Source organism: Saccopteryx bilineata, chromosome 1 (assembly GCF_036850765.1).
Source record: "Saccopteryx bilineata isolate mSacBil1 chromosome 1, mSacBil1_pri_phased_curated, whole genome shotgun sequence".
Lineage (NCBI taxonomy): Eukaryota > Metazoa > Chordata > Mammalia > Chiroptera > Emballonuridae > Saccopteryx > Saccopteryx bilineata.
In genome coordinates this window covers 387,361,345-387,381,708 of record NC_089490.1, presented here as the reverse complement: position 1 = coordinate 387,381,708, position 20,364 = coordinate 387,361,345, and the positions used below count along the sequence as shown (strand labels likewise).

The 20,364-nt window shown below is 44.4% G+C and overlaps 1 protein-coding gene across 1 annotated transcript in view; it reads right to left on the bottom strand.

Moving 5' to 3' along the window:
- The window catches only part of EXT2 (exostosin glycosyltransferase 2), a 150,594-nt gene that overhangs the window by 9,427 nt on the left and 120,803 nt on the right, over positions 1–20,364 (bottom strand). The window contains exons 11-12 of the mRNA XM_066251323.1: positions 3,328–3,471; positions 1,448–1,576 (exon numbers count right to left, since the gene is read on the bottom strand). Coding sequence (XP_066107420.1) covers positions 1,448–1,576; positions 3,328–3,471 — 273 coding nt within the window. The remainder of the gene's footprint in view (positions 1–1,447; positions 1,577–3,327; positions 3,472–20,364) is intronic.

Below are 20,364 nucleotides of genomic sequence, written 5' to 3'. Positions count from 1 at the left end.
GCTTATCAATTAATAGTATGAGGAATTAGTTGGGAATGTCACTCTATGATTCTAACATAAGCTTCCAGTAAAGAAAGATTTCAGAGTTAGGAATCTGGCCTAGAAGTGGTGCCTGTTGTCATACATGGAACTCTAACTGAGAATGAAAAAAGGTCAAGAGGATCCCATTCATATAAAAGAATGTATTCTCTCTACATATCAAGGGACCTCATTCAAGCCAAATCTACATTTCAAGAATAGATATTTGTCCCCATGGGATCTTTATTATAGGAAACGTAAATTTTAACAACTTTAAAACAGTAATCAATATTTAAAAACAACATTTAGGATAGTTTTAATTGTACAAAGTATTATCTTCTCAATATCTATCTATCTATCTATATATCTATATCTATATATATATAAAAAGATCAGCTACCTTAAGAAAGATGTAAACTGTATCCTCGAGCTAATAGAAACAAATTCTAAATCAATTTTGAGAATAAAATTATTTTTTAAAAAAACACACTTTATAGATTGACCGTCATATCCTTTATCTCTGATACTTAAGTTTAAAAACAGTAACTAAAGTAACGGCATAAAAAATGTTTAAATTATCAAAACCTACCTTCAATTTTCTTTTTTTTCTTTTTTTTTTCTTTGAGAGAGACAGGAAAGGAGAGGACAGGAGGAGAGAGTTGAGAAGCTTCATTTCAGTGTCTGGACGGGGACCTCAAGCTGAGCCAGTGACCCCATGCTCAAGCTAGCGACCTTGGGAGCATGTTGATATTCCTGCACTCAAGCTGGCAAGCCAGTACTCTAGCCAGAGACCTCAGCATTTCAAATTGGGGCCCTCAGCGTCCCAGGCCGGTGCTCAATCCACTGTGCCACCACTGTGAGGAGCCTACCCTTCGGTTTTACAATGAGACAGTGTTAATCCTAAAATCTTTTTTTTTTTTTTTTTTGTATTTTTCCAAAGTGAGAAGTGGGGAGGCAGAGACAGACTCCAGGATGCACCCAACAGGGATCTACCCGGCAAGCCCACCAGGGGGTGATGCTCTGCCCATCTGGGCCATTGCTCTGTTCTGGCTGGAGCCATTCTAGCACCTGAGGCGGAGGCCATGGAGCCATCCTCAGCACTCAGGCCAACTTTGCTCCAATGGAGCTTTGGCTGTGGGAGGGGAAAAGAGAGAGAAGGAGAGGGGGGAGGGGGGAGAAGCAGATGGGCACATCTCCTGTGTGCCCTGGCTGGGAACTGAACCCGGGACTTCCACATGCCGGGCTGATGCTCTACCATTGAGCCAACCAACCAGGGCCCTAAAATCTTAAAAAGTGAAAAGGGAGCTTAAAGTTCATCTCGTCCAATACTTCATTTATAGTTACGAGAACTTCTCAGACTCAGAGAAAAGAAACTTGCCCAAGATCACAAAGCAAGTTAGTGGCAGAGCTGGACAAGGACGCCTCCTACCTTGATGACAGCTTTCCCGGTCACATTAGCCACAAGGAAATTCATGGCAATGTCTTCACAGTTCATATGAGCATCCACCCAGTTCTTGATATCCCCAGGCATTTTGTAGGTATACAGGTAATTAAAATACTATGAGGTGAGACAAAGAGAAGAAACATTCAAATAGCAGTTCCCTCTGGCTGATATATAAAGTACAACTCAGTCACTGCATGGGAACAACTTTTTCTCATAAGATTAACCACAAGGTCGTATCAACAGAAAGGGCAATAGAAAGATCAGGTGACCAAGATCTTTTTTCCCCAAGATCTTTAATATTGTCATTCTTTTCAAAATCACCTATTGTAAGCTGAGAAGAGGAGCAATGTGAAGCCCTCATAGGAAGCAGGCCCTGCGGACTGATTAAGTGTTTCACAAACACTGTTCAGAGACACACTACATAGTCATCTTGACTAAACCTTTCCCCTGAAGGCACAATGCTCAGTTCTGTTTGCTCTATTCTTACTATAGATTGCAAAAAGAAACAAAGATAAATTAACAGTGGTTTGACATTGCAAAGGTATATGCTTTTTACAGTAAAACAAATATGACACAACTCTGAAACTACCATAACCGGCATGCATGACACAGTATAGAAATTCATGGACAAAAACAGTGCATGCACTCTATTACCACACCCCCCCCCACATTATAAACCTTATTTATTTATTTATTGCTAAGAACAAAAAACCATTTCTGGAGCTAGAGCCCTAAATAATATGAGCACAGCAGTGCTGAGATAATGATAAGCCATTATCAATATAGATATAGCTAAATTAAATTAACTGTGTTGGGTTGAACTGCTCTTTCTGCTGACATCAGTTCCTTATGCCACTGCTGACAATGGACAAATTATTACTATTTAATTAAACCATGCCAGGGAACAAGCATTCTGTTATCAAACCGAGTATTTTAGAGTCTAATGCATACCCTTCAATCACTCCCTAATTAAAAGAGTCAAAAACAGGAAGTGATAATTCTTAGATGAGAAGAAATACAAAAGGCTAATAAATACACAAAAGGAATTTCAATCTCACTAGTAATCAAATCAGCTAAAACATTAAAGTCCAGTTTCACGTGCATTTCATGCAAGGGAGGATCTGGTAAGACTGTTCTGTGTCTTGCTGATGGAAGTGTATATTGGTACAAATATACTGAAAACAATAGACAAAACCTATATATCAAAACCTCCCCAAGACGTTCATTCCCTTTGATAGAATTCTACTTCTAAGAATCTATCATAATGGTCAAAAGTATAAACAGTTATGAAAATGGATATTAATCATTAAAAATTAGATATTAAGCATTATTTAAAATCGCAAAAAAGTTAGAAACAACCTAAATCTGCAATGACAGAATAATAGTTATACATAATTTATGAAATACTAATATAACAGTATATTAACAATTATATTAATGAAAAAATTGTGAAGAAATGCTAATGACGTGAGAAAAGGCTCGCAATAAAAGACAAGAAAATAGCAAGCTAATGCGAATATTTGTAACGGTATGTGTGTATATGTGCATAAAGGAGTAAAAGGCAAAGTGGAAAAACCATCTCAACAACAATGATGGTTCTAAGTGATATACAAATGTCTTTTCTTATATAATAAGACTTGTTCTGAATTTTCTGTATTTTCTAATATGAGCATGTATTATTTTATAACTAGAGAAATAACTTTATTCTTTAAATAATTTCATACAACATGCCTTTCTAAGCCCTCTGAACAGACAGACCATTTTCCCCTAAACTCAGCAAAAATGATACTGGGCCAAATAGAATGAGCATCATCCTCTCGGCTTCCTCGCTCAGACCCACCAGCCCCGAGCGGCCCCACACCTACCTTGTGATAAAAAGCTGCTCCCGTGAGCACCATGGACACCTCATTGGTCCACTCAGACTCATACTTCCACTTATTCATCTCGTGGTCCCAGAGATGCAGACGACCTGGGTAACCCACCAACCTGTCAGGAAATTCCCGCCAGACCTAAGGACAGGAACACGTCAACAATCAATCATACCCAGTTCAGATACAACCAAGCACAGTGACTGTGAAGTTAACTCAACAGGTTCAAATCACAAACTAAAGTCAGAATATGCTTCTGAAGATGTTCATCTGAACAGGTGCTAGTTGTGTCAACATTCAAAGACAGAGGTCGATTCTGATTTCTTCCAAAACTTCCTGTGCATGCTTGGAAATGTCAAATGATGTGCAGTAATAGTGTACCGAATGGGGCCAACGTAGGCACTCTCTGAACGTCTGATTAATGAAATAGGTTCCATTCTAAAAGAATGCACAAATAAAGAATAAATGGAACCCTGCAACTAATTCAATGGCCCTGATTTATATTAAATTTTGATGACTGTGAAAACTTTCAAAATCTGTTTCTAAAATAAACTTTCTCCAGAGCACACAGCCAGCCATTCTATGACCTTCTCTATATAGAGAGAATCTGTCTGTAGCATACTGAAAAAAAACTTGGGATTTCCATATTTAAAAATGTCCTTTTGTTTGTTTTGTTTTTGTTTTTTACAGAGACAGAGAAAGAGAGTCAGAGAGAGGGATAGATAGGGACAGACAGGAAAGGAGAGAGATGAGAAGCATCAATCTTCAGTTTTTCCTTGTGGCACTTTAGTTGTTCATTGATTGCTTTCTCATACGTGCCTTGATCATGGGGCTACAGCAGGCGGAGTAACCCCTTGCTCAAGCCAACTACCTTGTGTCCAAGCTGGTGAGCTTTGCTCAAACCAGATGAGCCTGCGCTCAAACTGGCGACCTCAGGGTCTCGAATCTGGGTCCTCCGCATCCCAGTCTCACTCTCTATCCACTGCGCCACCGCCTGGTCAGGCTGAAAATGTTCTTAAGGTGCAGTTTTATTAAACAGAATTTGGTCAGCAGTAGAGCATCGGCCTGGTGTGTGGAAGTCCTGGTTTGATTCCCGGCCAGGGCACACAGGAGAAGCGCTCATCTGCTTCTCCACCCTTCCCCCTCTCCTTTCTCTCTGTCTCTCTCTTCCCCTCCCGCAGCCGAGGCTTCATTGGAGCAAAGTTGGCCTGGGCCCTGAGGATGGCTTCATGGCCTCTGACTCAGGCACTAGAATGGCTCCGATTGCGACAGAGCAACATCCCAGATGGGCAGAGCATCACCCCTAGTGGGCATGCCGGGTAGATCCCAGTTGGGCGTATGCGGGAGTCTATTTGTCTGCTCCCTGCTTCTCACTTCAGAAAAATACAACAACAACAAAAAAATGAACAAAAAAAAATCCACAGAATTTGGTAATTTGGGGATGGGCTACTTCCAGTACCTTCCCCCATGTATATCTGTGTAATTTAGTTTAACCTTTCAAAGAGAAGTTCACACCACTAATAGGTATTGACAATCTGCCAGCTGTTCCTGGGGCAGCTTTTGCACGATTCCTTACCCTCTTCCAGATCTCTACATAGAGGTCCTGAGGACCCAGCCCTGGGCCCTTTTCTCCCTTAAACTCTAAGTAATTTCATCTAGCTTCAATCCCTTGAAATACCACCTATAATCTGATGACCTCTAAATTTATGTTTGGCCCTGAACATTCCTGAGATAACCAATTACTCACTTACTACCTCCAACTGAATAAACAATGGGCATCTAGAACTTAACATGTCCAAAGCATAACTCTTGATTCCATATTCCCAAAGAAGCCATCCTGTCAGCTTCTCCACGCCCCAAGGCTAGGAGTCAGCCTTTATTTCTTCCGTTCCTTTTCCCTCTCTCCCCACATCCAATCCAAGCAAACCCATTGCTCTACTTCTGACTACCCGTTCCCATTTCTAATACCTCTCTGCCTAGCTCACACCTCCTCATTGCTCACCTAGACTGTTGCAGGCTTCTAACCCAGCTCCTTGCTTCCAATCTTCTCTCCAAAACCATTATTTGACAGCGTCCCTAAAAGGGCCATTCCTAAAACAATATTAGGGTGTGCTGTATAGGATATTTCAACCAGTGGGCTCTACACAATTTTATGCATATATATATTTAAAATTTATATTATTTTCATTATATATTTACCCACATACTAGGTGGGGCAAATACAGGTGTAGGTTTACAGCTGTTCATATGGAAAATAATACAATAATGAATAAATATTAATACAAGAATGAAGTCTGTGTTTCTGTACTCAACACTGCAAACCTACTCTTGCCCCAGCCTGTATTTTTGTCTGATAGTCACATGCACAGCACCCAGAGGTTTCCCCAACACCCAAGCGCCCCTGAGGCCAGGAAGGACACTTCATTGTTTTCCCAGGGGCAGCAGCAGTTGCTTGTATGTCCCTTCCTAGTTGCTTGGGCTCCTGTGACACAGTCACACAGATCAGGGGCTTAAAACAACAGCAACCTAAAGTCCCAAATCCCTGTGCTGGCAGAGCCCTGTTCCCTCTGAAACCGTGGGGGAGGGTCCTTCCTCGCCTCTTCTGAGGTCTGGCGTGGCAGTCAGTTCTTGGCTGGCACACACATCTCTCCAAACCTGTCTTCACATGGCCTCTTCCTCTGTGTGTGTCCGTGTCCAGCTCTCCTTTTGATAAGGACGCCAGTCCAATTGGATTGGGTTCCTCTCAATGACCTCATTTTAACTTGATTACCTCTGAAAGTACCCTATTTCTAAATAAGGTTACTAAGAGAATGTCAACATCTTTTTTAGAAGTATGTACTTTAACCTGTAACCCCTCCCCCAATCTTTAAATGTTTCACCTCCAAAACAAAACCAAAAATGCCGCTCCACTGACTAAGAATAACATCCAAGTGCCTTGGCGTGTTCTAAAGGGTCTGCCCACTCTTGATCTTCTTCTCTCACTCTGAGCTCAGCGGCTCTCTGCTCTTCAACCATGACTGGACCTCAAGACCTCGAGCCCTTTGCGCTTGCTCATTCTTCTGACCGCAGTGTTTCCCCAGCTCCTCAAAAGGCTGGTTCCTGCTAATCAGTCAGGCGTCTGCTCTCGGGTCCTTACCTGGGAGCCCGTTTCAGACCTTCCCCTCTAAGCTAAACCCCACCCCCACCAGCCATTCTTCACCACATCCCCGGCCCATGCTTTTCTTTACCACACTTTCATTTCTGGAAGTCGTTCTGGTTCTTTATTGTTACTCAGTTACTGCCTATTTTCCTCATGGAGAATTTAAACTCCATGCAGACAGACTTCGTCTTGCATGCCGTGGTGTCCGAAGAACAGAGAACAGCGCCGGCACGCGCCAGCATTCCACACAAACGTGCTGACTGCTGCACAGCAGGCTCAGCAGGCAGATGCTGACAGTGAAAGAACGGAACCAAAGAGCCTGCCTCTGGTCCTCACAGCCAGAGCCAGTACCCTCCTTAATTCAGAAAGGATGTCTGCAACAGTATTGATCAACCGGTACCATTAATAATAATGTGATAGCCTTTGTGTGCGAAGATCAGAGCAATAATTCACCATCGCTAACGCACATGTTTTAAATTGCTTTTCCTGCAGTGGGTAGAGGGATATTTGCTGAGTCATTATACTGTCTTGCCCAGTCCTCCTTGTGATCATCTACTACACGCTTTTTATGTGATGTCTGACCTGGGTCTTGAACGTGGCCTGGAGTTGTGAAAAGAGCTTTCCTTTGTGTGAAACCAGCTCACCTAACAGGCACTCAAATCCACAACCTTGGCCTCATTAACACCATGTTGTAACCAACAGAGTTAACTGGCCACAGGCATCATCCTAATAGCTGCAGACAAATGAATCCATGTCAAACATTTCCTCAGATGTGTAATGCTGCCGCTGTGCTCTCTACTCTGGAGTTTGTATTTCAGCAGATTAAAATAATATGATACTATTACAGTTTTATAGAGACCAGAGCAACAACATAGCATGTGAGCCATAACTTCTGTTTGCGGGCCTGGGAAAAAACTCCATTAAAATGCACAACTAGTTTCCTTTCTCAGCATCAAGCACCTGCCTGTCCAAGTCACACCAGTACAACACTTCACCAACTCACCTCTGTAATTCAATGGAATTACAGAGATTCCTGAAAGGCTCCAAGTGACTAAACACCAAGGATGGGCAAGGTGGAGGAAAAGGGGCGAGGTGGGGGAGCAGTGGGGACCCCTGCTAAATGGAAGCCGCACCCCCCTCCCATTGACTCTGAGTCAACACAGCTCCGTAATCCACTCAAAGGAAGTCCAAATCACTTTCCCAAGAGCTTCTTCTTCTTGTCAAGCCCTCGTTTCCAGGAATAATGGTAATATTGGCTCAGTTTTAGGGTTGAATGCTGTTGAGATTTCAGTGTTCTTCCTGTTAGCTGAAGCCATTTATCAACATTCTCTCCAGAGGGACTTAATTTGGTGACAACGAGTCACAGGATGCTAAACTAGGGTGCTCTAAAAGCACCAAAGGTGTCCTGAATTTCAGATTCCTTTGGAGCCTTTAGTGAGTGCTGCTCCTCATGCGAGGCCCCTCTGCCCTCGACTCTCTCCAGGCAGCTGGATACAATCAAGATACCATCCTTGTCACTTCATCTATAACTCTGCAGCTGACTGCAGGATCAAAACAGAGTGGAAGAGAGGGGCTGGGCCCTCTCGAATCGAGCCCCAGTGTAGCACGAAGCTGATTATGTACACAGTAAAGCATTTTCCCAGCCTGGAGAGTGAGAACTCAAATTCTACCCCTCTCCTCTGGCTACCCACCTCCTACTCTAATTCAACTTTTTTCTTTTTACTTCAGGAAAAGGCTCTGGGGTCAGACTTTTGACATTACTAACAAATGCCTTTATATATTATAGTGCAGGCAGTTCAAACTTCACATTATATCCTCGTGGTTCTAGTAACAGTGCTTCCATAGCTCTTCAACTGTTTGCCTAGACTCCTGACGTCCTCCATACATAGTATCCTCCTCTATTTTTTAATCACACACGTCTCTGAGGACAAAAACCTATGTCTGTTATGATAAACTCTATGCCTTGGTTAGAGGCTCAGCAATAATTTGAATGATCCCTACATTTGGGGTCAGAGATTGTAATAACACAATACCATTCTCCAACTGTTTCCTTCCTATTTTATTTTTATAATTTTGGTTCTATCCACCTCTTACCAGGATTATGAAAACGTCCTCCTCTGGGCTCCCAGCTGTAATCACTTGGCTATTTTTGGAGTTAACTATTTTGTTATTTAATTTTTAAGCTTCTGGAGGTCTTTGTGGCTTCCCATTACTACAGAATCAAACTAGATCTACCTTTGTTTACAAGGCACAAGAGGCAAGCTAGATGACCTCCTATGGAAAGTACTGTGGGGGCCCTGGTTATGTTAGATATAGAACTAGCTCCGCTACTAACAAGTTGTGCAAATGACCTGTCCAAGTTGTCCTGCTTTCATTCTGCCATCTGAAAATGAGGGGTTGGGTTAAGTGACTTCTATTATCTTTTAAGGGTTAAAATCTTCTATCTTCTTCCTTACGAAGCTATTCCCAAGGAAACTAACTCATGAATTGCAATCAGTTGCAAGTTATAGATTTCTAAATAGCATGGCCTACATTATTCAACTTTGTTTAAAATGCCACACCAATATGGGTACCTAATAAATGCTCCTGAAAAGAGGATAATGCACTATATTCTAAGCCAGCTTAGAGAGTGCATTTTAAACTCAGGGTGTGTGCTAACCACAGTCACATTCAGGAAACTGACTGGGGGGAGAAGGGGGAAGGTGTAACCACAGGTGGTGCCCATCTGGGATATACAATTAGGAAATCATGGGTCAGCTCCAGGAGAAAAGTAACTCTCTGAAGTGGCTGCTACAGTTTTCACACTTTCAAAGGCACAGCTCCACAGGGATATTGCTACTGGGTGAGAAGGAGGCCACATGTATTAGGATGTGTAAGCCAAGAGAGGGACTAAGAAGTGGTGAGATAAGCATGGATCCAAAGTGCCCCAAACTGGGCCAGGGGTTCATTTCCCTCTGTGCACAGGCCCCTGAGTTTTGTCAATAACCATCAAAGTGGAAGAGAACTCCATGAACCAGCCCAGACCCTATGGTCACATGCCTGGGTCAGTCCAGGCAGAGTTGCAAGGAACCCAACTTGCAAGTCTTTGAGTTACTGGCCCTTCAGGCTGTGTTGCATGCTGCCCAGATGGGAAAGGGTAGCTGGCTGAATTCCAACTCCAAGCTGGTTTCACCGAGGAGCCAGTGATCAGATTCACACTCAGTCCTCTGGGAACAAAGCTCACCTTTCATATTTGGAATTTCCTTAAATGAGAATGGAGGGACTGATGGGCTTCATTTTCAGCTCATGCTTTTCATTATACTGGTGGCTGGCAGTTTTGGGCAAAAAAAGCCAAACAGCCTTTGTCCATGCCTAAGACACAATTAAATGCTAATGTTAGACATCTAGAGCAAGGAAGTCCCGAAGGTATCACCTGGAGTTCTCTAATGCTCATGGGTTTTGAAAAATACATGTGTATGCTGTGCTATGTATTAAGATTTACCTGTTAGATCCTAGCAGTCTACCTGAGAGACCTTTCCAACCCAAGGCAGGATCCTGCTTAGAACAAGCCAAGCAGGAAAAACAGTATCATGGGAGGCTCTCAGGGCTTTGGCAGCCATCCTCTTTGCTCCAGTCTGGCTGGAGCTTAGTGCCACGGTGCTGGGACATGATCTCTAATCCCTTCAAGTTTCTGCTCCAGGCCCGGGGCAGCGATGGAGGCAAGAGACAGTCTGGAGTTGGCCACAGTTGACAGAGGAAATTGTGCTAGTACACCTTTCACTAGGTACCACCATCAGGAAGACACAACTGAAGAAGGGAAGGTGGCGTCAGAACACGCGCCTCCTCCCGTGTCCGTACCAGCGCGGGAGATGTCCCGGCCCTGTGCCTTCTGTGGGTGGGCAGGAGAAGAGGCCCCCTTTGCTGGTCTAAGTGGCTGACCCTACCCACACTACCTCAATTAGCAGTCATTAGCAGTCAGAGGTCATTTGACTCAGTTCCCTCACTGTGCAGATGAGCAAACGAAGAGCTGGAAAGAAAGTGGCTGTCCCAAGGTGACACTGCCAGGTCAAGCGGGGTTCTACCTGCCAGTCCCGCCATTTCTACATGAAGCCATGATTTCCCAATCTTCTAATTCTAGAAAGCACCTCATCTCCCCAAGCTCCTTCCTCACTTGTAAACAAAACAGTCAGATGTTGTCTTGAATCCCACACAGTGTCATATTCAGCTCTGTGGTGCTTGTGGCAGAGATGAAGTGTCGCATGCGTAAGTTGAATGACCAAGTTGAAAATAGAACGGGGAAGGGGGAGGTGGGGAAAATGACAAACTCTTTGCTCTCAGCAGCACTCATCTTCTAAAAGCTGAGGGCTCTCCTTGAATGTGGTTTCCATTTAGCAGAGAGCCGCATGCGCACACCACTAAAAGAAGGAACTCCTGTCAGCTGTGTGGCCAACTAGCGAGATTCCACACAGGACATCCCCGGCCTACTGGAACCTTGTAATCTGTGAGGCTCTGGGCAGAGAAGGAAATACAAGCAAAAAGCAGCTCAACAAAAGATTAAACTCAACTACTATTTTTCATGAGGCAATGAATCCCTTGAGAGATAGTAAAGATGGAAGGAGGAGCCATGAGACTGAGGAGGCAGGAGAAGGGAGAGGTGGGTCAGGACGGGGCCACAGGCTTTCTGATTTTGTGCTCCTTGAGACCCACTAAACATGAAATCATTTTTATTTCCAGAAACTCCACTCCAGTGGGGGGCATACTGTGGCTAAGTCTGGTCCCAGAGGATTGCTAAATGAAGTTAAAAGGACAGTGATCGTAAGCCAAATGGCTATTCTCTTCAAATCCTGCACGAGTAGAAACAGAGACTTTAGTTTTAATAAGTAACCACTATTGAGCCTTTAAAATTTCAAGTTGATTTTGTTTTCTTCTCACTGTAGAAAGGAAGTGGCATTGACCACAAACCCTGTAATCCTGGCTGACTTCAAAGCATAAATGTGGTTCAAAATTATTTCTCAATGAGTTAATTTATCACAGTGCCCTATATGTGGGCTTAGGCCCCAGAAGCCCTTGGTGGAGGATCAAGCAGCAGAGAGACGGACTCTTTCGAATTACTAATTTATATCCTGTCTATTCCAGCCACCCAAAATGAGTTTGGGTAGCTCAAAATAAGAGGCAAAAACTATAATAAAGTCTAAAGTATCAAAAGAGATGTCCTCAACAGCATTAAAAGAAAAAGTCCAGAGATTTCCATCTATCTTAAAAATATTAATCCTGATATCAAGTTTAGAAAGGCAGTCCGTAGTCCAACAGCAAGCTCAAGTCAGAGATGGAGAGATTTAAGCATCCATCCCTATTTATTTATGCATTCAACTCAGATACTTATTGAACTACCACTATTTTTTTTAAACCATGTACTTTTTTTTTTAATTTTTATTTATTTATTCATTTTAGAGAAGAGAGACAGAGAGAGAGAGAGAGAGAGAGAGAAAGGGGAAGAGCAGGAAGCATCAACTCCCATATGTGCCTTGACCGGGGAAGCCCAGGGTTTTGAACCGGCGACCTCAGTATTCCAGGTCGATGCTTTATCCACTGCGCCACCACAGGTCAGGCTGAACTACCACTATTTTTTAAAGTAAACATTTTGAAACAACTGCAAAATAATAAAAAAAATGTTGTAAGAAAAAGTGTAGAGATCCTGTGTACTCTTAATCAGTTTTCTCCAAGGGCAACATCTTGCAAAACTAGAGTGTGATGCCACATGATATTGGCGCTGATACAGTCAAGAGAGCACTTCCATCACAGGGTGCCTCCTGCCGATCTTGCCCAGACACTCTCCCTGATCCAGGTTCCCTCCCCACCCCCCCCCCACTAATCTGTTCTCCATCTCTATAATTTTGTAATTTCAAAAAGGCTACTTCTTCCAGGATTGGCTTTCTTCAGTCAGTCCAATTCCCTGAAGATTCATCTTAGTTTGTTCCTTTTCATTGCTGAGGGACAGTCTACGGCTTGATGTACTAGCTTAGCCATTTACCCACGAAGGACACCTGGGCTGATTCGTTTGGCCATTGCAAATAAAGCTGCTATGCATTTGTGTGGGCACAAATTTTCATTCCTTTGGGATAAACACCCACGATTGCAACTGCTGGGAAAGATGGTAGTCGCATGTTTAGTTTTATAAGGAACTGCCAAAACTGCTTCTCTGGAGCGCTGCAACGTTTTACATTCCCACCAGCAATGAATGAGTCGTCCAGTTTCTCAGCATCTTTACCAGCATTTTAGCCATTCTGATGGGTGTGTATTGTGATATATAAATTATGGAATTAATTTGTACTTAATGGCAACAATGTTGAACATCTTTCCATGTGCTATTTGCCATCTGTATATCCTCTTCTGTGAAATGTCTGCCCTTGTCCTTTGCCCATGTTCTAATTGAATTGCTTGCTTTTTACTGCTTTTTTGAGAGTTCATTATATACTCTAAATCAGTGGTCCCCAACCTTTTTTGGGCCACAGACCGGTTTAATGTCAGAAAATATTTTCATGGACCGGCCTTTAGGGTGGGACGGATAAATGTATCACGTGACCGAGACAAGCCTCAAGAGTGAGTCTTAGATGGATGTAACAGAAGGAATCTGGTCATTTTTAAAAATAAAACATTGTTCAGACTTAAATATAAATAAAACAGAAATAATGTAAGTTATTTACTCTTTCTCTGCGGACCAGTACCAAATGGCCCACAAACCGGTAGTGGTCCACAGCCCAGGGGTTGGGGACCACTGCCCTAGCTGCTTAGTTCTCTGTTGGAAATGTAGTTTGTAAATATTTTCTTTCTCTTCAAAAGATTTTTCACAGAGAAGTTTTTAATTTTGATGAAGTCTAATTTATCCATTTTTTTCTTTTGTGGATTATGCTTTTGGTCTTAAGTCTCAGGGCTCTGTTTAACCTGAGATCCTGCCTGACCAGGCGGTGGCGCAGTGAATAGAGCTTCGGACTGGGATGCTGAGAACCCAGGTTCGAGACCCTGAGGTCACCAGCTTGAGTGCAGGCTCATCTGGTTTGAGCAAAAAGCTCACCAGCTTGGACCCAAGGTCGCTGGCTCGAGCAAGGGGTTACTCAGTCTGCTGAAGGCCCGCGGTCAAGGCACATATGAGAAAGCAATCAATGAACAACTAAGGTGTTGCAATGCGCAACGAAAAACTAATGATTGAGGCTTCTCATCTCTCTGTTCCTGTCTGTCTGTCCCTGTCTATCCCTCTCTGACTCTTGTCTCTGAAAAAAAAAAAAAATTAACCTGAGATCCTGAAGATTTTCTCAAGTTTTTCTTAAAAGCTTTATGCTTACATTTAAGTCCATACTTCATTTCCAGTTAATTTTTCTATAAGATATGAGGTTTAGATCAAGGTTAAATTTTTGCCCTTGAATATCTGATTTGTCCATCACCATCTGTTGAAAAGACTATCTTCCCTACATTGAACTGCATTTGCACCTTTTGTCAAAAATCAGCTGTCCCGGCCCTGGCCGGTTTGCTCAGTGGTAGAGCGTCGGCCTGGCGTGCGGGGGACCCGGGTTCGATTCCCGGCCAGGGCACATAGGAGGAGCGCCCATTTGCTTCTCCACCCTCCCCCCTCCTTCCTCTCTGTCTCTCTCTTCCCCTCCTGCAGCCAAGGCTCCATTGGAGCAAGGATGGCCTGGGTGCTGGGGATGGCTCTTTGGCCTCTGCCCCAGGCGCTAGAGTGGCTCTGGTTGTGGCAGAGCGACGCCCCTGAGCATTGCCCCCTGGTGGGCAGAGCGTCGCTCCTGGTGGGCGTGCCGGGTGGATCCCGGTCGGGCGCATGCGGGAGTCTGTCTGACTGTCTCTCCCCGTTTCCAGCTTCAGAAAGAAAAAAAAAAAAAATCAGCTGTCCCAACTATTTTTAGGGACTGTCTTACACATCAAAAAGTGAATACAAAAATAAAGCATCTACCTTGATACTAAGCTTATCATTTAGAAAAGTTAATGACACATGCTTAAACAGCCGAGGATGGAGCCAAGCGGGGGCACAGGAGAAAGGGCCAAACAGAGGTAAGAGGTAAGCTCGCCTCTAGGTTAGGGGTGGGAGAGCAGGGAAAAAGGAAAAAGGAAAAAGCTTCATGGATTTCAAGGGAAGAAAAAGAAAGTGCTATTACAAAGCTAGGACTGAGATTCCAGTCACCCCAACCAGAGAAGTAAAGCAGCACAAGATCACTCTGCTGTCTGTTCAGCAGGCCAAGTGGAAGGCCAGGATTAACCTAACAGAGAATAGGAACTATTTAACGTTGAGCAAATCCTTCAATTTTACTCATACAAATTAAACAGGAGACAATATTCAACATCCAAACACATTAAGTTCACTCTAGTCAATAAATATTTGCTGTATCTACTATGTGTCAAGCACCAGGCCTGGAGCAGCACACACGGCAGACACAGACCTACCTGAATGGACAGCTCTAAAGGGGACTTTCTCAGTCTAGCCCCAGGTCTACCCGGGTTTGTAAGAAGTTAGCCCTCCCTTCCTACTCTGAGAGGAGAGTGTCAACAATTAATCAAGACTTCTACCCACCTCTCAAATCTTCAGCACAACACAAAGGCTGGCCAGGAACTTAGAAATACCATTTTTAAAGGTTGCTAACTCTCCATTGAAAAGAACCAACAGATAATGGCAAAGTATTGCAAATGCGCTAAAAACAATTAATGGGAACCCCAGGCACGGATTTGTGAGCAGTAAGCAATCAACGTGATCTAAGAGGTGAGCTGTAAATATCCTATTGCCTAGCTCACCTTGCTTTCTACAGACTTGTTTTCCCAGTCGTGACACTTCTAAGGTCAGGGGCCTATTCTGATCTTTCAAGTTTTCTTTCTTTTTATTCTTCCAAAATGTGGAACCCCTATGTCTAATGCAGTAACAGTCACCAACTGTGGCCTCAAACCCAGGATTTTGCAAGCAGTTTTACAACTGGCAACGCGGAGTGCAGCTTCACGTTTGGAACACAGTTTGCCTGGGAAAGCTACAAGCGTGGCCGCCTGAGAGCGCCTCTGGGAGAGTTCCGGGCCTGGGGCTTCCGTGGCTTTCATTTCTCTGGGCCCTGTGCCAAGCTCCGCCCACACACCTCCTTTAAGCATCTCTATCAAAATCAAGGCAGATAAGCAGTCCATGCAAGACAAATTCCCCATATCCCCAAATCAGAAGCCAAATCCTGCTGAAGCTCTGAATTCCTGGAGCAGACAAAGACTGTAATCAATCCCGATGAGACAACAGGCAGCTTTCAGAACAATAACCCTCAAACATATGGATCCTTTCAGGGCTGCAATATCATTGCAGTTATCTCCCTCTGAATGGGGGCAGAGGGAAAGCAGACATTCTTCAAACCATCTGGTGTCCCAACACCTCTTTAAAGTAACAATCCGCAGTATAAGCACTAGCTCCTGAGGTAGGAAGCTACAAAGCCCGGTGGCCCTGATGGCACCGAGGTAGGAGGGCTGAGCCAGGAGGCAGGCACACGAGGCCAGGAGCGGGAAGGTCAAGAGAGCCCCTTCCTCACCAGCACTGCCTGGCACAAAGTGAGCACTTGCGCAAAACACGCTGACACCACCTCTCCTGACTTGGTTTGCCTTTCATGGAAAGCTGTGCCGGCAGGAACAACTCCCTTCTCCTTGGGCGCGGACGCCCCTCACCCTACATCTGATGTTTCATCCCTGGCTATGTAAACAAATTCTGAGCTTGTTATTTCTAATGTGCTCAGTGGGGAAGAAAAAAGTGTCACTCTATTATAATTCCCAACCGGGTGCTTTTAAAACGCTCCGATGTTATTTCGCGGTTCAGCATACATATTCGATTTCCTTCCCTTAATATTTGTTTGACTTATTCTCCAGTGGGGACTGGTGCTTTAGAAGAGCTCCGCGGGTCAGCCTGCCCGCAGCCTCTCTCAGCACCTCCGTGGGCTCCGCTGCTGCCGGGCTCTTCTTTCAGCAGCTCTTGCTGAGGCCGCAGCATACACCAACTATTTTCCCTCCAGGTCCCCTGGGTCTGCCGGGTGTAAATCAATGCAAGCTGGCCACAGGGCAGAGCGAACAGATTCTTCAGCTGCCCGCAGGCTGTGAACAGGGAGCCTGAAGCAGTGTGGAGAACACCCCAGGGAGAGAAGTCTCTAGGGAAGAACAGCCACCTCTGACCAGAGCTCCCCCGTGTCTCCCTGGAGGGAAGCTCTGGCTGCAGAGCCGCGGGGCTGGGGGAGCCGCAGGCACAGAAATGAGCCATTAGCCCATTCCCTCTTCCCACAACGACAGTCTCTACAATGGCAATGCTTCAGGTACTTAAAAAAGTGAAAAACGGAAGTAAAGACAAACAGATGTCCTTTTTTATATTCAATATTGTACTGATATCACGTCCCAGGCCCAGGAAAGGTACTTGGCGGGGGACTGTCACTCATTCTGATACAACAACAGGCTCCAAGAGAGTTTATCAGCGCTGCAGATACTTAATGAGGACGGTAAACCACGAGTCCCAAGAAGGGCAGTTTGCAAAAAGCGCAACTTTAGCAAAATGGTTCTCATGACATGACATCGTAGAGCTTTAGTGGCAGACCCGGCAAGCGGATCCAGAACAGCCTCGCGAGGTTTGCCACCACGTATGCCAGAAAGGGCCGGGCTCACGGTGACTTCCAGTGCCGCCAGCTCCCGGCGGACGTGTGGACTCACTCCCGGACTGGCTCCACGGGCACTCCTGCTACAGTCCACCACCCAGGCTAAAGAAGGAAATACTTGAATCCCCAATCTTTCCAGTCACCTACTGGGTCACACCCTGTGAAGGCTTAAGGACCGGGTATCAGCCAAGAGGTCCAGTAACAGGAATCTAAGGAGCTGGTTCCGCTGAAGGCTGAGACACTCCAGTCACTGGATTATCCATGCACTCCAGGCATGTCCCTTGTATTTGGGCCGTCCTTCAAGAATGCTCCCTTCTCGCTAGTCTTGGCTGTGCAAGAATTGAGTTTCTTAGCGCCCTACATGAACTCCAAGGGTGAGTCTGCTCCAGAGTCCATGGCAGGATGGGACAGGTGGCTCCATGAATCATAAAGAAAAACCTTTCAGATGAGGCTCTCCTTAGATTCCCCCCCAAAACTGAGCACATTTTCACATTTAGGACTCTGAGGCTTAAAATCTAGGGAGGAAAGCAGCTAATTTTCTATCAGAAAGACCATGACCATGAGTCTGTGAGGAACAATCTTTAAACCGAGTCCAAGACTTGCTTTACTCTATTTGTTCCCTGGACCTGGCATCTGTGGCACTTTCTTGGCAGAAAGCTCAGAGAGGGACCAACAGGACAGAGATAGATTTTCCCGTTTTTTTCACATTCTCTGCCTGCTGGCTGGAAAAAGCTTATTATAGTCTAATTCTATGACAGGTTGTTTCTATCTTTATGTCTTCTAGAGAGAAGGTAAAACGTGGGATGGTGTATTTAGACTCACAGATTTTATCATCTCTTCCACTCTTCCAGGATGAATACACAGATCACGATACATTTTACTAATTACATTTAAGATGTAACTGTTATATAGAGCCCAGCTCTGGAATTCTCCGATTAACTGAGCTGCCTCATCACAAATTAATCTAAGCGCTGTGTAAGCCTGACTTTTCCTTTTCCTTCTTCTTCAATCCATTTGAGCCTTAAGTTTCTAGATCGTCCACTGCCACTACCTGACTGGCTTTCCCTGTCTGCACTGTCGTCTCTACTTCATCCTGCGACCTGGCTGCTTTCCGCACACACCCCTCTACAAACCTACCATACCTCTTTATCACCTTCCATTTTCAGCTCAGCTGGCCTCTCAGCCTGGCTCTCAGCTCCCCTCTACTGCCTAACCAAGGCAGCTTCCCTTGTTAACCAAAACACAGGTTCCACCCGCGCTGGTCTGCTTATGACTTCCCGTGACCACACATACCGAGTTCCTTCTCACTCACTGCTGCCTCTCCTCTTGCTGCTTCTTGCACCAGGAACACTCAAGGATGATTTTATGTTCTCATGGGAAAAAAGGGGGCGTTCCAAGCTATTTTGCTGTCTTCCCATGATTCTTTGAGAGTATATACTTGCCATTACCTCGGGGAGGTGTGAATAAAATAATACAAATAAATTCTCAAAATTCATTAGTACCCGAGAGATTTGACCAGTCTCTACCTCCCATGGGAGACCCAGCAGTAAAAAGAAGTAAAATTTAGGCGTTTTGTGCACCTAACAACATGCAGTTGGCTCTTTGTGCAGTCCATTCCCCACATGAAGTACTGACTTTATAACCAGTGTTACTAGCCAAGAGTGTTTCACATCTCTCAGGTGAAAAATGTTCAACACTTACGTGCTACTAATAATTTTTATGGTTGGAAATGAGGATCAAAGTATGAAAGGAAAAATAAATTCACGGGTTCATACATTCAGCCAAGTCTGCATGGCTCATTTTCTGCCACATGTTTTAAATGGTTTCTCTGAGAGGTGGAGGGAGGGAGGAGGAAAGTTGCATTTTATTTCCCAGCTCTTTAGGTCTGAAATAAAAGCAGACAGACTTAGAGGGAAAAATCAAACATTCAAGTAACACTATACACTGCTACTGTTCCCTCAGGAGTTCCTTGCAAATGAGTATCAAGAACTCAATAGATACTTTCCTGGTAAAATACATAAACAGATAAATAAATTATTCCAGGCTGAAAAGAATTTCAACATCTGGCTGCTCACTAGAGCTTGTCAAACAAGTCAGAAACACGCAGGGCCAGAAAAGATCATTCTGTAGCTCCTGGTTTTGGGGCTGGAGAGGGTATGTAACATTTCCCAAAGCTCTTTGTCTTCCAACAGGGAATATGACCCATTTAAACAGGCAAATGACCCTTGTGTTTTCTTCCAATAAAATAAATAATGATACCCAGTATTAGGTCTCTAATTCTAACGTCTGTGTGCTCAAGTCACAGACACTGGGAGAAAAAGGCCTTTCCTACATGAACTGGCCTTTCAGTCCCAAGAACTTATTGTGGGTGTACCTTTAAGAATTATATTCAATGACCATTTAATACTTTAAAGAAGGAACTTAACCTCTTTGCCCCTCAATTTCCTCAGCAATGAAGTGGCAGGAGGATCTCTAGGTCCCTTCATGTTCTGAACTTCTGGACGGGGCTGCGGTGAACACTTTGCACACATGCTGAGATCCTGACCCTTCCAGCCAGGTCAGCAGAGAGGCTCTGGGTGGGTCCCATTTAGCCCAGCAGCCTTGTCTATGTACCACCATGTATAGCATTAACATCGCCTGTTTGCGTTAGGGTTTGACAGAGGCTGTGGAAACTCTGTTGTGGTTCAAATAACTTCCTCCTGGGAAGGGATTCTTGGTTCAGTATCATTTACAGGCTCCCAGTCCAGGTAGATCTTTCCCATCATTCCTCTCACATCAGGCCTACACTCCCTTCTCTTCGCTTTGGGGAGTGTGCCATCTGAGCTGTCCTTCTGTCTCGGCTCTGTGCCCCCAAGCAAGCCAGTTACTTTAAAATGGCTGATCTCTAAATCAATGCTTCTAAGCTTCTACTAAAAGCACTGCCTTAAAATGTCCTCACATTTGTATAAAACACGCTGGAACTCTAGTACTTGAATCTACATGTTAGGCCTCAGAAGAAGCATCAGCAGAACAATGATCAAAACAGGCCGCACTCTGGTTGTCTCTTGTTAAAGTAAGGGCTGGAGTCTCCCTTTGGCTCCAACTAACTCAAAACACCCCTGATCCTCTCACACGCAGCCTTTCCAGGTTTCAAAGGAAAGGGAAGGCCTTCCACACGTATATAGGGGAGTCTGGTTCTTTTTCACATGGAACCACACCCTAGGTTTGTCTGCACATCTCATTCCTTAGCTTAGTTATCCCTGAAGAGACTTTAGGAAG